The 17,324-nt window shown below is 41.6% G+C and overlaps 1 protein-coding gene across 1 annotated transcript in view; it reads left to right on the plus strand.

Annotated features, from left to right (window-relative positions):
* OXCT1 (3-oxoacid CoA-transferase 1) overlaps positions 1 to 17,324 on the plus strand; it is a 129,831-nt gene that overhangs the window by 90,755 nt on the left and 21,752 nt on the right. Inside the window, exon 14 of the mRNA XM_090276144.1 lies at positions 13,899 to 13,988. Within this exon, the coding sequence (XP_090132270.1) occupies positions 13,899 to 13,988 (90 nt within the window). The remainder of the gene's footprint in view (positions 1 to 13,898; positions 13,989 to 17,324) is intronic.

Genomic DNA, 17,324 nt, shown 5'->3' on the forward strand with positions numbered 1-17,324 from the left:
GAAGCTTTTCTCTTATTTTCGGCTCAGGGAAGAAATGTTTTTTTTCCCCCTAATGTTTGACAGTTTTGGATCTGCGTTTAAGTTTTTAATCCATTTCGAGTTCATTTTTGTGTATAGTGTGAGATAAGGGTTTAGTTTATTCTTCTGTACGTGGATGTCCAGTTTTCCCAGCACCGTTTGTTGAAGTGACTGTCTTTTCCCTCTGGTGTATTCTTGGAGTCAGTTGACAGTATATGCACCGATTTATGGCTGTGGTTGGGTTTCACTGGTCTATATGTCTGTTTTTATGCCAGTATCATACTGTTTTAATTACTGTAGTTTTGTAATATATTTTTTAGTCAGGAAGTGTGATGCCTACAGCTTTGTTTTTCTTTCTCAGTATGGTTTCGAATATTCAGGGTCTTTTGTGGCTCCGTATAAATTTTAGGATTATTTTTTCTATTTCTGTAAAAAATGTCTTTGGGATTTTAATAGGCATTACTTTGTAGATCACTTTGGGTAGTATGGATATTTTGATATTAATAATATTGAGTCTTCTAATTTGTGAACATGGGATATTTTTCTCTTTATTGGTACTTTCTTTAACTTTTTTTTATCAACATTTTATAGTTTTCAGTGCACAAGTCTTTCAGCTACATTACTATTAATTAAACTCCAGACTCTATGTGGATTTTTTTTCAGATTTTCCATTAATGGCCTTTTTTCTTTTCTAGGATCTAGTTCATAGTACATACTGCATTTAGCCGTCACATCTCTCTAGTCTTCTCTGGTTTCTTAGTTTCCCTTGTTTTCCTGATTTGAAAGTTGTAAGGAATCCTCTAGACTGTCTCCCAGGTCTGTGCTGTTTTTCTCATGACTAGCCTGGGGTTCTGAGTTTTTGGAAGGAATACTGTAGAGGTAAAGTGAACTTCTCTTCACAAGCTGTTAGGGAGTACGGGATGTCTGCATGACATCACGGCTGACATTAACCTTTATGTCTTGATTAAGGTAGCGTTTACCAGGTTTGTTCACTATAAAGTTACTATTTCCTTGCCCCAGTTTATTCTTTAGAAGCAAGTCCATAGATTCAGTCCACTCTCAGAGGTGTCTTGTAGGAGAGGTATTATTTATTATCTGCAGTTCATCCAGAGAGAAGATTTGCCTGCCATTTATTTACCTGTGCAATCCTTTATTTGTAGTAGTGTAGGCTCATGGATATTTTATACTTTTAATTATAATCCAGTACTATGTTATTTATTTTCATGCTCAAATGGTTCCAGCCATGACCACTGGGAACTCTCTCAATTTGGCTCCTGTACACTTCCATTTTTTAAATTTTCTGTTGAGTACTTCTTACTTCCTCTTACTGAAAGATGCTCATTTTATGTGTTTTTGCCCCCTAGAGTCAGCTATTTCTCCAAGGAGCCCTGTTTTATTTGAGAGTAGTAATTGAAGCCAAGACATGGGCGTTAGGTCTGCTGTTGCTACTTGGATGTTATTACTTCTAGGTCCTCTTAGTGGGCAGAGCTAAGTAGTGTGTGCATCCATATATCCACATTTTATTGTTTTTAAATTTATTTTTAAGTTACAGTTTACAACCAGTGTTATATCAATTTCAGGTGTGCAACGTGCTGATCGGCTATTTCTGTAACTTATGAAGTGATCACCACAATAAGTCTAGTACTCATCTGACACCATACACAGTTTATTCAGTTTTGAATAATAAAAATAAACAACTTTCTGTCTGCTCACGGAGGTTAGGGGGAAAAGTAATTCCTTTCTGAATAGCTTTGTCTCAGGGTGATTATCAAGAGAATGTGTTTCCTTCTAAATATTGGGCCTAAAAAAATGGTATTCTTGGGAATTAAAACAATTTTTAGCAAATACACCCAGCTGTAAGTGCTTGCCCTGCTTCCGTTTCAGAAGCGGATGAATGAGGTCCTATCTGCTTCAGGGTGTGGCCCCGTGTAATGTGGATCTGAAATAATCAAGGTTGTTTTTTCCCCTCAGACGTTTATTTCTAATACTGTTTGTCATGTATGTAACATCCATCTCTGGTTATAGACATTCAAAGTTATTGAGAACGTCAGGCTCAGAAACTTTTTAAAGCTTGTGGAGTTTAGGGAGTTAAAACACTGGCATAGCAAGAAATGAATTCAAGTTTATATGTTTCTATATATTTCTGCCTCTTCTGATCTTTCTGTGTATGTTGCTTCAAAAGAATAGCTTTCTTTCTTTTTTTTTCCATTCTATTCTCAGTATTTTGATTTCTATAGTATTACCAAGACCTTCACCAAAAGATTTTGTTTTTGTTTTTTGTTTGTTTTTGGCTTGTTATTTTTCTCTGAAAACCCATCACTTTTCATTTTTATTCCCAACACTGTCACTTTTTTTTTCCTCTCCGAGAGCTAGCTCTGGCAGTAATGGCTTGAAAAGGTAAGAGGATAGAAATGAATGCCCTCTCAATTTTCCTTGTTATGTAGCTTTCAGAAATATTATCTTTATGGCAAATTCTCCAAAATAATTCTTTTAACCTGTTTCAGTTATTTGAAAAAGTTTGTCGCTTCTAGCTCATTCCTGCACACACACACACACACACACACACACACACACACACACAAACACACACACACACACACACACCCCTAATTTGAGGACGGGCCATTTTCTCTTCAATGCACTTTCAGCTTTAGGGTCTTCGGAGGAGAAATTGTGTGTGGTTTTAAAAACCATCCTATACCTGTAACGTTTGGACCCCCTTCCCCCACACTGATGTTGCTCCTTGGGGTTCTGTGTGGCTCCCAGAGGTGGGTCTTCCTCTCGCGGCTCAGACCTCAGGCTGGTCCCAGGGTCTGAATCTCTGTGGAATGAGATTGCCCAGGGTTCTCTCAGTTCTTACCAATCCAGACCTGCGTTCACACGTGAGAGGCGCTGGGTCCCCATTCTACAGATGAGGACTTGCATAGGAGGAAAGAAATTAACACTCTCAGACAATGACCAAAGGGTTATCAATCAGTTTGCCATTTGTGCTCACAGCTGTTAGTTAGCGCCCAGTAGGTAGTTTGCAATCATTAATCTGGGTCATCAGCTAAATCTAGAGGATGTCTTGAGAATAGACAGAGTACTTGTTAACTTAGTGTAGAATCAAAATCCTTCCACTTAAGTCTCCCATACGGGCTCAATAGGGCACCTACATCTAGTAGACTGGCATTCTTTCGCAGTTAAGTGTTTTTTTTTTTTTTTGTTTTTTTTTTAACTTCTATCTTCTACATTATCTTTTGATCTCATACTGTGGATAAAAACACTGCAAATGATCTCATGTCTTCCTTGATAATGTTCTTTCAGCCAGTGTGTGTCTCTCTCTGAAATTCGATCCAGCTGTCAGAGATGGCGGTGCAGTTATAATAATTCTGTCATTTGCTCTTTAGAGCTTTGCAGAACATGGGAGGTGGTGGAGCAAGCGTGCTTCTGCCCGTGGTTCCGGTTCTCACATCCTCCCCCTCCATCCCAGCCAACCCATACCCCCTTGAGGAATCAGAAAGTAAAATCTCTGACAACGTCTGTTTCCTGTTTCCAAACAAAAAATAGTAATAATTTCATATTCCATGTGAATGAGTTGTTGAGGGAATTGGTATATTTTAGTACATGGAGACACATAAAAATGATTGCTACCTTTCCATTTGTATTTTAGCAGTCATTTTTGATGTGCTTATCTAGAGAGCTCCTAAAAATATATAAGCCTTAAAAAATTGTTTTGTGATAATAAATGAGATCTGTTTTCCCACCATGAGAACATTGGTTTGAACCACCATGTGAAATCCCTGCGTGGTAGGTCATACATACATGGTCACATATGGGCAGTTTCAGCTACTTTTAATGCATTTCTCTCAGTGACCCAAGGGAAGGGAGAGGCTATTAATGCAGAAAATAACTTATCCTTAGATTTTAAAATATTGTATAGTTTCTGGATATTGCTGAGGGCCACAAGCTCCAGCACTTAGTTTTGTTTAATAAATTCAATCAAATAACTTATTTGTTGTATGTAATATTTAATGATTTTAAGTTTTAAAAAACCCGCTGGTGTCCTGGAGTGTTTGCGTGACGTCTGGGCACCGATGTCCTGGAGGAGGCCCGTCAGGCCAGGCCCGCTCACTGGGCCAGGTTGTCGGTCTGTGTTCTCATCTCTGCGGAATTATGAACAGACTCAAAGACTGAAACTATAGTTTCAGAACAGAGCTGAAAATAGCACAGAGTTTTTCTCCCGCTGTCCGTTTTATTAATGCAGCAAATAGAACATCGGATTGTTAATTTGTTCGACCCTCTGCGAAGAAGTTAACCTCTCCAAAGCGCCTCATTTATAAACACAAAGACACTTAGTCACACATTAATTGTATCATGGCAAAAGAAAACACGAAAGCTTCATATTTCTATTAACTTAATACATGCTTATTAATTTCCTTTACAATGGTGGAGTTAATGACCTATAATCAGTTTTATGTACGTTGGATTTGTTTTTGTTACTTGGAGTGATGTAGTTTCATCAGTGAACAAGGAAGACATTACTGAATGGTATTTATACTTTTACAAAGGACAGAATCAGTATTAATAGCTGGGAACAGAACTCATTTTTTCTAGTTGAAGTTAATTGATTTCTTCAGTGCACAGGTACCGATGAGTCAGGATGGGGGTAATCGGTCAGAACAGATGGTGGTCCTAGCAGACGGGGCCTTGGACGGTCATGTTTTCAGTCTCTAGATGATGGCAATGGGGAGGCTGGTTAGAGAGGGGATAGGGTGCCTCTCAGGAGGAAGATTTCCGTTACTGCCTGCCAGTGGGCCGTTGGCCCTGATCGTAATGCAGGTCACGGGGAAATTCTAAAATGGTGATGAGCAACGATGCAGTGAGAGCAGCCAGCAGAGGCCCCTAATCTCTTCTTGTCGGTGGGGTGGTACGGAAGCCCGTGAACTTTCCCTGGGGAAAGTGGTCGTGATTTGATTCGTAAAGATAAGCTGGAGTACACGTGATAGAATGAGGGGTGGGCAGGGCTTGAGGATGCAGTGAGTTGTGTACAAGCAACTCCAGGCATAGAAATGGGAGAACTGGGGTGTCAGGAAGCGAGCAGGGTTGAGGCCAGGTTCTCACGGGCCCAGATGCCAGGCTGAGGTGCGTGGACTTTACCCTGAAACAGGGGGGACCAGTGAAAGGTTTCAAGCAGAGGAATGATGGAAGGCGCTCATTCTGCAGATGGAAGATGCTCATTATTTTTCTGGCTGAGGGATGGAAGGATTTGAGGACAAGGCTGGGCAGAGGTTACCTGGGAGGGCCATTGTTCCAAGGCTAGGGAGAAATCAAAAAGCTCTTAGCGAGGGTGAGAAAAGGTCAAGTTCAAGAAATATTGGGAAAATAGGAGTTCTTTGTGATTGAAGGACTGATTGTACAAAGATAAAGACAGAGAGGCAGGAGACAAGGAAGTTTCTGATGTGGAACTCGAGGTGGGTGATTGGCCACTAACTGAGACAGGAACTTCGTGATTAGATGAGATTTGCCTTGAAAACGATGCCTGATCTGGTTTGGACCACACTGAGCTGAGCCATGTAATAATTAACATAATACAATAGGAGTTTTTATTTCTCACTGCATGGAACCGAACGAGTATCCCTGTCAGGCCGGCTGTCCCTCTCTGGGCAGTAATTCGGTGACCGAGCTTCCTTTCATTTCATGGCCCTACCGTTTTCAACACGGGGTTCGCAGAAAGTTGGGGGAACATGAAGCGTTGTTCTTGGAAAGTCTTATGGCCCAGCTCGGGTCTGTATCACATTCACCCACTTCCCATCGGCCAGATCTTACTCCCGTGGCTAACCGCCCGCAGCTCCAAGGAAGGCTGGAAAACGCAGCCGACCTGTGTGCCCACGGACAAGAAGGTGCGATTTGGGGCAGCAGCTAACAGATCATGCCACAGGGTGACCGGGGATTTTTTGGACATTGACACATGAAACTGGGAGCAAAGATCTGAGCTGGGAATGCGACTTTAGGCTTCACAGAGACGGGGCAAGTTTATATCCTCAGAGTGGTTACTCTCGGAGGACAAGTAAGAGACAGGAGCAGGAGGCCAAGGACAGAGCTTTTGAGTTGGCAGCACACAGAGGTGGTTGGAAAACGGATGCCCGGGAGGAGCTGAGAGCCTCGCAGGGGGAGACGGTGTACCGTGAGGCCCAGGAGTGGGCAGTTTCGAGGAGTTGGTGAAAAAACAGCGTAGGATGTAGTAGAAGGCTCACCGTGTCCACTAAACCCGATGATTAAGTATCAGAGGCCCGACTGAGCAGTCCTCTCTTCAAGGCAATGGTCAAGGCAGAAGGCGATCTCGGTGCGCTGAGAAATGACCAGGGAAGCTATGAGAGCGGGAAGATGGAGGCCAGAGGGAGCGGATCATGGATGAAACAAGGTCCCCCAGGGAACAGGACAAAAGAGCACGTACTCAAGTAAAATTCTGAGTTTATCCAAGTACTGCTTTTTTGACACCTTTTTAGCCTGCATTATGATGAATAACTGGTGTTTGTTGTAAGCAGTTTTGTTAACTTAGCTACCAGTAGACTGTAATTAGATTTCCAGTTCCATATTTATTTAGTCTACATGATCGATTCACACCTCCTGGGAAATACAATGACTCTGAAAGGAAAGTTGCACCTTTCTTGGTTATGAATACAAAAAGTATGGCATAGAAAAGAGAAATAGTCGGCTGTAACTTTGCTCTAACTTTGCTAAACTAGGGCAAATTGGACATCTTTTCTTTTCCCTAATAAAGGGCGTTATAACCTGTCTCTTTGCGTTGAAACAAACGTTATTATGTTTCTTAGTTTCCGTCTCATACATGGTAACTGGGAGCCCTGAAGAGACCCTTTCCTTTCCTAGAGCCTTTTTCAATAACGGGGACGTGGGACAGAAATCAGGAGGCTTACGTTTGGATTGAGGCGGGTCCTGAATATTCCAGTGTGGGATATAGGGCTGAGCAAGCCCTGTTTTTATTAATAGATCACTGCATCGCTGCCTTTCCATTTCACTTCCATCAATTCACGTTTTCCAGTGAGGCATCGAACATTGGTTTAAAACACTTTAAAAATAGCTTCTATATATTGTAAGTTGTTTCTCAAATAAGACCAGAATATTTAGAAGTTAAGAAAAAAACCAACTTCATATAAGCCATTGTAATTTATATACCAATGATAAAGGTGATGGCAAGAATAATTTTTTGTATGTTTTATATTCACAGAACTGTTCAAATGGACTGAAACCTTAAAATATCCCCAGAGGTCATATTCGGAAATTAAATTACTGTTTCTTTGGGAGTGCAATTTAATATTTGTACTTTGATGCTATGAGGTTTTTTAATGTTGTTGCATTATCGACAGAGTTTCTCTCCTTTAAAATTGTCATATTAGGAAATAGGATCAAATTAAGTAGAATATATTTTAAATAATGATTTTAGTTTCTGTTTTCTAGAAAAATGTAGAAAATAATTATATTCATTTTATCTTGGTACCTGGTTTATAATAAACCCTGAATAAATATTTATGAGTTGAGGATAATACTTGATTTCATATTTTTTTTAAAGAAAAGATGTGTTAACTGTCATACTATACTATGCAGCATTTCTAGCTTTTTTTTTTTTTTTTTAAGTATTCTTTCTATACTTGATACTTTATATCAGTCAGTCCTTAACTGCAAAAAGATGAGTTGGCTATGGAATGAGTAGCCAGCAATCATCTCTCCATAATTCTAGGCAGAACACATTTTGGAATGAAAGCTGCTCCATGCAAGAAATGTATGTTTGCCGATGAGATTTTAAAGAAAACCACATTTTGTCTTTCAATCATGCCCTGAACCTCTTCATCATGGGCCGGGGCCTATTTCTCTCCGAGTAGCACGTGCCCTCCTGTAATTTGTTTTTAGGTATATGTTTAGCTCCTTCACCTCTGTGTGTGATCAGCTTCTTGTTTTGCACGTTGAACAGGAGGTTGGATTTGCGGAGGGGAAATGAAGGTGGAGGTGAGGTCAGTGTCTCAGCTGTGTAAGGGCCGAGCAGAGAGCCGCACGTTTGGATAGAGGTCGTTACCGTAGCTCCGTATCTGGCATACGTGCACCTTTGGAGGCCTGCCCAGGACTCCGTGGTGTAGAGGTAGCATTTGGTTTCCACTGGACACTGAGTTCTCAGCCTCCACGGAGCTCCTGTGGGCACCACCCGCTCTCATGCTGGCGCCTGTAACAAATACGGCCCCATTTCAGGGGCTCAGCGCCCTGTCCTTGATTTTCCCCACTCACATTGAACAACGCTGTGTGGTTCTGAGGAGGAGGGCTCTCTTACACTCGGTCATTTAAGGACCGAGACTGAGGGGAAAGCTCAGTTGTTTTCCAAGGCCCTGTGTCCAGATTGCAGAAAGCAAAAAAGAATGGGAAATGCATGAGAGAAGACTTTATGGGCCGGAGCCTGGAAATTGCAGGTATTGCCTTGCTCTCTGCCATTGCCTAGACCTCAGGCAGGTCCATAGCCGCCCGGAACTGCAAGAGGTCACCGGGAAATGCGAGTAGGACGGACCATGATGACTATCCCACTTGTGTTGGAGAGTATGTCTTTTTGTTCTTTTAAAACATTTTTTAAAGTGTTTTAAAGTACAGTTTAATATTATTTTGTATTGGTTCAGGTGTACAGCATCGTGGTTAGACAATCACAGGCTTTACAGTGTCCCTTGATATTTCCAGTACCCGACTGGTACCACACATAGTCGTTACAATATTATTCATTATTTCCCACGCTGTCCTTGACAGCCTCATGACTGTTTTGTAACCACCAATCTATGCTTCTCAGTCCCTCCCCCATCTCACCCAGGGCACGAGGATTCCCTTTTCTCCACATCCTCGCCAGCACGTGTTCGTTGGTTTATGGATAATGGCCATTCTGACAGGTGTGAGGTGATATTTCATTGTGGTTTTAATATGCATTTGTCTGATGGCTAGTGATGTTGAGCATCTTTTCATATGTCTATTGGTCATCTCTATGTCCTCTGTGGAGAATTATCTATTTAGGTCCCTTGTTTATTTTCTAATTGAATATTTTTTTTCATGTTGAGTTGTGTAAATTCTTAATACATTTTGGATGTTAACTCATCAGATGTATCCTTGGCAAATATGTTCTCCCACTCAGTGGGTTGTCCTTTCATTTTGTTGATGGTTTCCTTTGCTGTGCAAAGACTTTTTAGTTCGATGTAGTCCTATTTATTTGTGTTTTTCTTTTATTTTCCTTGTTCAGGAAGATATATCACAAAAAAGTATTGCTGTAAGACATGTCCAAGATTTTACTGCCTATATTTTATTATAAGATTTTTATGGCAGCAATTCTTACTCTTAAGTCTTTAATCGATTTTGCATTATTCTTGTGTGTGCTGTAAGAAGGTGGTCTAGTTTCTTTTTATGCAGATATCTGTCATTTTTCCAACGCCATTTATTGAATAGACTGTCTTTACCCCACTGTGTGTTCTTGCCTCCTTTGTCAAATGTTAATTGACTGTAAAGGTATGGGTTTATTTTTGAGCTGTCTGTTCTGTTCCATGGATCTATACGCCTGTTTTTATGCCAATACCATGCTGTTTGGATTACTGTGGCTTTGTAGTATAGTTTGATGTCAGGTAGCATGATTCCTCTTTGTTCTTCTTACTCAAGATTGCTGTGGCTGTTCACAGTCTTTTGTGGTTTCATATAAATGTTTGGTTTATTCTAGTTCTGTGAGATACGTCATTGGTGTTTTGATAGGGACTGTGCTGAATCTATAGACGGCTTTGAGTAATATAGATATTTTAACAATGTTAATTCTTCCTATGCATTAGTATGGTGTATGCTTCCATTTATTTGTATCTTCTTCAGTTTCTTTCTTCAGTGTCTTTTACCCCCTTGGTTAAACTTTTTCCAGGGTATTTTTTAATGCAATTATAAATAGGATTGTTTTCTTAGTTTCTCCTTCTGATGGTTCGTTATTGGTGTATAAAAGTGCAACTGATTCCTGGATATTTATTTTGTATGCTCTAATTTACTGAATTTATTTATAAGTTCTAGTAGTTTTTTGGTAGAATCTTTAGCGTTCTTTATGTACAGTATCACGTCATCTGCAAATACATAATAACAGTTTTACTTATTCCTTTCTAATTTGTATGCCTTTTATTTCTTCTTGCTGTCTGATTGCTGTGGCTACTACCTCTAGTACTATGTGGAATAAGAGTGGTGATAGTGGACATCCCTGTCTTGTTCCTCATATTAAGGGAAATGGTTTTAATTTTTCCCCATTGAGTATAATGTTGGCTGTGGGTTTGTCATATATGGCCTTTATTATGCTGAGATATGTTCCCTCTTATTTCCACTTGCTGAGAATTGTTATCAATAAATCATTGCTGTGTTTTGTCAGAAACTTTTTCTGCATCTCTTGATATGATCATATGATTTTCAACCTTCATTTTGTTTATGTGGTATATCATGTTAATTGATTTGCAGATGTTGTACCAACCTTGCATCCCAGGACTAAAACCCACTTGATTGTGGTGTATGATCTTTTCAATGTGTTGCTGGACTTAGTTTGCTAATATTTTGTTGATTTTAGAATCTATGTTCATCAGAGATATTGGCTTATAATTTTTTTACTTTGTAGTATCTTTATTTGGCTTTAGAATTCGGATAATGCTGGTTGAAAATGAGCTTGAGAATCTTCCCTCCTCTTGAATTTTTGGGAATAGTTTGAGAAGAAGAGGCATTAGTTCTTCTTTAAATGTTTGGTAAAATTCACCTGGGAAGCCATCAGGTTTGATACTTTTGTTTGTTGGAAATTTTTTGATTATTGTTTCAGTTTTATTAGCTGTATTTGGTCTGTTTAGATTTTTTTCTTCTTGATTCAGTTTTGGGAGATTATTTCTAGGAATTGATCCATGTTTTTCCTGATTGTCCAATTTGTTGGCATATAGTTGTTTGTGGGAAAGTATGTCATAATAACATTTTTTTTCCTGCTGGTATAAATAGAATGAATTGTTTCCCTTTAGTCATTGATTCTCTTTCAGAAATCATTAGGAAACCAAAATGGAAGGAAATATTTTCTTTTCTTTTTTCCAATACAATGAACATACTGAAAATAATAGAAAAAAACAAATATTTGAATGCTTTCCTGGTAACTTGCTAGAAATGCTCTCTGTGAGCAGATACCGCTGTTCTCTTTCCCATCTGGTAGACCATTTTTGTGAAACACCCCCTCTGGGAAGTCCCCCAAGCCTCTTTCTTCTGCACTTTCTGGCCTCTGCCGGAACTTGAACATTTCTGTGTCAGTTAGTCTGTTTGTCCACTCACTCATCCAAGCCCTTTTAATGCAATAAAAAAAAAAAAGAAGAAAAAAATTGAAATTTATCGTGATAGAATTCCCTACTGATTAGCACAAGGATCCAGGGAAAAGGCACTTAGCTCGCTCTACCTTGGGGGTGAGGTAGAGGTGGGGAATGCTTTGTTAGAGGAAGGAAATTTGGTCCAAGTCTCTTGAATTATTTGGATACTTTCCATCCATAAGACAATCAGGTTTATGAGGAAAAGAAGCCTAGTTTGATTATCTCTAACTCCAGCACCTAGTACAGGGAGAGGTCCATATTGGACATTCAGTGAATTAAGTTGACTGATGAAGACTTAAGTCAACAAATGTATAAACATTTCCTACACAGTTTTCTACACATTATCTCATGCGCCCCTCACAACAGCTCACATTCTGAAGCGGACATTCTTATTCCCGGTTTATAGGTGATAAACCCAAATTCAGCGATATTTGATGTTTTGCCAACATCACCCAGTGAGTTAGTAGAATAGACCTCAGGTGTGCTGTACCTAATCTTGTATATTTTTCACTCCTGGAAATAAGTACCTACGTATGAAAATAGTGCTTTGAAATCTGTAGAACGTGCTTTGAGGGTGGGCCGTCAGACCTCGGGGACGTCTGTGAGCAGCGAAGGCTGTTTATGACATTGAGCCAAGCAGGCATGTTCTCTAGAGCCTCTCACTCCCGCCGCCAGCACAGTGGCTTGTGCCCAGCCACGGTGGTGCTCTATAAATACCTCTTAATTAATTGACAATGATTTAAAATGTATAATTCAGGGTCACTTAAGTTGGACAGGCTCTGCGGCGGTCATGAGCTTTTACTTATACTCACGTGTCACAGGGGACAGAGTCTGCCTGTGGTCTATCTAGTCTCGTTCAAGGAATGCTTCCTTCTTAATCCAAGGCCTTTTTAACACCCTGGTTTCGTTTTCTGGGGGTTTTTGTTTTGGCTTCTTCGCTGTCCTAGCACGCACACCCTTCCAGCCGGTGCAGGGGCCCTGTCTGCAGATGCCGGCACTGGCCGGACGTTCTTACTGCAGCACGTCGAGACATTGTAAAGTGGATGTACTTTTGTGTCTTTCAATGCTTTAAAAATCTCAAACTTCCTGCATGTGGAGCTTAGGCTAGACATTTATTGCTCCATCTCTGACTTATTCGTACTTTGTACCATAAGGTTTCTGTGTTGTCCATGGAAATATTATGGCCTGGTGCCTAACTCAGTAAAGTCGCCGCGGACCAGGGATGAAGGCATGGCCGCAGAAGGAAACGTGGGAAGTTACATGTTTCCGCATAGCTATTCTTCCTCGCGTCCGACTTACCTGCCTGACGACAGACTCATTCTGTACCTCCCAGTCCTTTGTGCTCCCTGTGCCCCACGCCTTGCCAGGGATGCCCAACTCCTGCAGTGTGGCAGGCTCCAGCCACAAACTCATCCTTACCTCCTGCCCCTCTTCTTACTACTACACGTCCAATCCGTCTCCACGCTGTGTTGCGTTGACCTCTGAAATGCTTCTGAAATCGGTTTGAGACTGTGTGTTAAAACAAGGTGTGAGTGCTTTCCCCAATCTCCATTTATAGCTCTGAAATCATGGGAAAGGAGCCGAGAGCCCTGAAAGAGTTTACTGTCAAGTCGGCGCCATGACTTGGATTAAATAATAAATAAAAGGTCAAGGAGGTTTCAATGTTAGAAGACATTCCCCTCTATATACTTGAGTAAGAATTTATTTCATCATCTCTGGAAACACTTGCTTTTTACAAAACTCTGTCCCCAGGCAACAGAATAGACAGTGGGAATTGTTCCGAGCAAGGCCCATGCAGGGTGCTGGGTGCGTGTTTAATGAATGAGGTCATGGATGGCTGAGTGAGAATAGAATGGTCATGGTGAGAGGATCCTGAACTCTGCTCCTCTCTTCTGTTTTTGCTGAACAGAAATCTATTTTTCATTTTCTTCAGGTTTGCTTTTCTAGGAGTGAGATAAATATCAAGTTTTAGAAAGACAGACCCACCTTTAATATAATATTAATTATTACTAGGGAAACACATTACAGCCGTGTCTCAGGCGACAGCCGAAAGGCATTTTATCCTGCAGAAAATCCAAGGGCGTGCTTTAGAAAGGGTCTGTAATTGAAGATTCAGTGGTGCCGATTATGTGTTGATTATGTGTTTAAAACAAAAGGGATGTCAGGAAGCATGTGGATTTCAATCACATATTCTTATAAATAACCCTAATGTTCCAGAATTCTATAAAGGTTCTTAAGATTTTTCTTATCTACTGATAGTCTTATGTCAATGTGAGCCACACTTAATAAAAGTGACATCATAGTATTTATCCTGAACTTATCCTTTACCCATAGAAGAATAGAATAGCAGAATATTAAGGTTGTAAACCCTCAAGTACTGAGCAATGAAGGCCAATGATTTTTTTCTCATTAATTCTTCCAGTGGCTTATTCTTACAAGTTAATTTTGTTCTGCCACACACTAGAGAAGTGAAAGGCAGAGAATTACTTCTTATTTTCTGCTTCTGTTGTGCAGGGGAAGATGGTGAAAGGCATGGGAGGCGCCATGGACCTGGTGTCGAGTGCCAAAACCAAAGTGGTGGTCACCATGGAGCATTCTGCAAAGGTAACGTGTTCTGCTTTTGGAAATTCACAACATGCCAACATCCTGAGCACCGGGTCGCACGGCCGTGGTTTTTCTTCGGCTTATTCGGTTGATAGGGTTTATATTTTGAGAGAAAGATTACAGATAAAGGCAGTTATTGGTTATCATTTTAGTTACGTGGTTGCTTAACTTTGAATGAAGCACAAACAGTGGGGCATTCTTCAATTATTTGCCTTAGAGACACATTAACAGTCACAGCTGTAGTGCCTTCAGAAGCTGGGGGAAAATGTCAAGGTGGATGTGTTGAGTCAGCTTTAAAAATGATTATAGGGCTTGCTATCTGAGTGAAAAAGAAAAAATGCAACAGAATATAGGGTTTTTTTTTTAACAATGGTTATTTTCAAATGGACAAAATAACCTCTTTCCAGGCTGTGAAGTACTATTTTGAGAAGGTGTTTGAAAATTGTGGACTTGGGGATGGCAATAGTCCTGATTCTGGAAAGTGTGATACTTTTATTTTAACAGGTTATCAAATATTTGTTGAGTTCCTAGGCATTGCTAGGGTTTGGCAGTGACAAGTAGACAGAATCATTGATGTCATGAGCTTACATCTGATGATGATGATGGTGACGATGATGATTATAATGGTGGTGATGATGGTGATGATGATGATTATAATGGTGGTGATGATGGGGACGACCATGGTGGTGATGATGATGGTTTCCACTTATCGAGCTCCCTGAGAGCCAACAGCACACTGAGCACTCATGTTTGTGAGTATCGGCACATGACGTTGGTGAGCGGTATCTTTCATGGTTCTGGAAACAGGTTCAGATAAGTTAAGTAAACTTGCCTGAGGTCACAGAACTAGTGGAACTGAGATTAGCCCTGGTGGGGGGGGGGTCTCTGACCGAAGCCCCGCCTTCTAACTGCAGGGCTGTCCGTATAACTTTCTTCCGCATTCCGCGCGCAGGGCCTTTGCACCAGCTGGGCGCAGCCACCTTCCTGACCTCCATCCATGGGCTTCTGATGATTTGAAAAGTTGCTGTTGGGTGGCACTTTCTTCATTTTCTATGCACTTTGCCCATTCTCCTGTCTTCTTTATAATTCTTAGTTGCAGGGCAAAATCTACCTGTCCCCCCCTGGAGACGTGCTATTTTGAGTGGATGTGGTAGCTGTCGGCCCTGTTTTCCTTTAGTAGTGCAGCCCCGTGGGAGATCGCGGAGCTGGGAAATTAGCATCCGACTTGCTCGCTTCCCACGGGGGAGTTCTGTTACAGCTGCCGTGTTTCATGACCCAGTTCTGTTGCAAAGACTGTAATAAATATAGAATTATCACGAACTGTTTAGTAAACAGTGGGAAGTGAGCAGTGCCACCCAGGCATGAAACACTGGAAATGAAATCAGCCAACACAGGTCCCTTCCGAGAGATGCCTTCCAGTAGCACCCAGAGTCCTTCATTGCAGAGGCAAAAGGATGCCAAGTGCAAGTCAAAGCGAGGCCTTTTCTGGAACATGATGTCTTTGGATGACACTCTTCCTGACCTCCCTTTTGTTGTTACTTTAATGTTAACGCACGGGCACTGAAGTTCGACTCATTCCAGGTTATTTTGGGCCTGTATTTAGCGAATTCTTTTTCTTTTTGTTTCCAATTTTTTTTTTATTTTTCTCCCCCTCAGCTGGAATTTTTGATAGAAGAAAAGAAAAGTTTCTGATTAGAAATCCCTTTTGAAAGCTGTTCCCAGAAGCAGGGTATTTTTGTTGTTACCATTTCTTCTCTTTCTCACAGTGGGGAAGTGGCATTGAGTTTTAAACCAGAATTGAAGTTAAGTATATATTTTCCCTTAGCTACTTTCACTTGAATAAACTAACACAAGATGTATTTGTGATGAAAATAATACTAGCGATTTGTTCACACTTCATACCTTGAAAGCGAAGCAAGCGCGGTTTCCGTTCCGGTCAGCTCCGCTTCTTACCTGCGCGGCTTCTATGTGCGGTTCACCTGCCCTCCTTGCCACTGGCTCAGCCCGGGGAACCATGGGGACTTCCCCGTGTCCTCCCTGCACTGGTAGAGGCTGGAAAGCAGGTAGAGGAGAGACAGGTGTTTCACTCCTGGTAGCCTCTCCAGCTAATGATCTGTTCCGTTAGACGTGCCGGGTAACTCCTGCCTAATGATTAACTGAACAGCCTAAGGAACAAACCCCCAGAGTTTTGTAAGATGCAGGAGTGACAATTTTTGCAACAAAGGATTAACGCCCGAGAAAACAAGTAATCATCTTGTATTCTGAGGCTGCTAATTTTTTCTTTTTTGGGAAGTGGGCGGGGCTGTCAGCAGGTTTTCAGGTACAGTTTTCTTTGACTCCTTCATAGGGAGCCAGATGCTTTGTGCTTTGTGGTGGTGGTGGTTGTTTTAATCAGACAAAGAAAACTCTTTCCTTGTCAGCCGTGCAAGCAGCCGGCAGCTGCTGGCATTTGGATCGTGGCTGCTCTGGAGCAATCTTCCTGATGGCTCCCTGCCTCCCCGCTGCCTCTGGAGACCGGACGGCGGGCACGGGATTGCACTGGCATGGCAGCATGATTGTCCTTTAGGCTTAGACATCAGGGTCGCAGGCCACGTTGCAGAGTAGGCAAAGGTTTGGATAACCAGGCACCTGCTTTCTTGTGCCTCTTCATCTCTCGGTATGTCCTTCTTCTGCCCTCTAAAAACGGGAAGAAAACAAACGAGATGAGTCCTTACTAGGTTCAAGGTCCTGTGCTTGGCGTCCCATGTACCGAATCTCATTAGCCTCTCAGTGACCCCGTGAAATAAGAATGGGACAGAGGCAGGTAAGAAACGTGCCTGGGCGAGGCGCAGGGGTAGGGCTGTCACCCCGTGTGGTCCAGCCCATGTTCATCGTACCATGTCTGCTGCATCCTCACCAGAGCCGCCTCTGCCGCAGCAACCCACCCACACCTGCCCTTTCCTTGAAGCTGTAGGTTTCAGAGCTACTGCTTTTTGTTTGTTTGTTTGTTTTCCTGGTTAAATCTCCCCTTGCTTTGTGGAGATACGGGTCCGCAGGGTGCTCAACACAATCTGCAAATCTGATTGTGCCCATTAGGGTCTCTCTCCCCTTCTTCCCTTCTGAATTAGAATCCTCCAAGTTTTACCTGGGCACATACATACTAGCCCAGGGACAGACTACGTTTCCCAGACTCCCTTGCATGTAGATGCACCCATGCAACCAAGTTCGGGTCAGTGGAATTTGAGCTTTTGCAAGTGTGTAATTTTTGAGCCGGGTCCTTAAAGATAAAGCCGATTTCATTGGACTTTCTCTGTTCCCCTCCCGGCTCTCTGTAGCAGTAGCGTCGGACCCAAAGTT

Source organism: Furipterus horrens, unplaced genomic scaffold, assembly GCF_987537825.1.
Source record: "Furipterus horrens unplaced genomic scaffold, mFurHor1.1.pri manual_scaffold_5, whole genome shotgun sequence".
NCBI lineage: Eukaryota > Metazoa > Chordata > Mammalia > Chiroptera > Furipteridae > Furipterus > Furipterus horrens.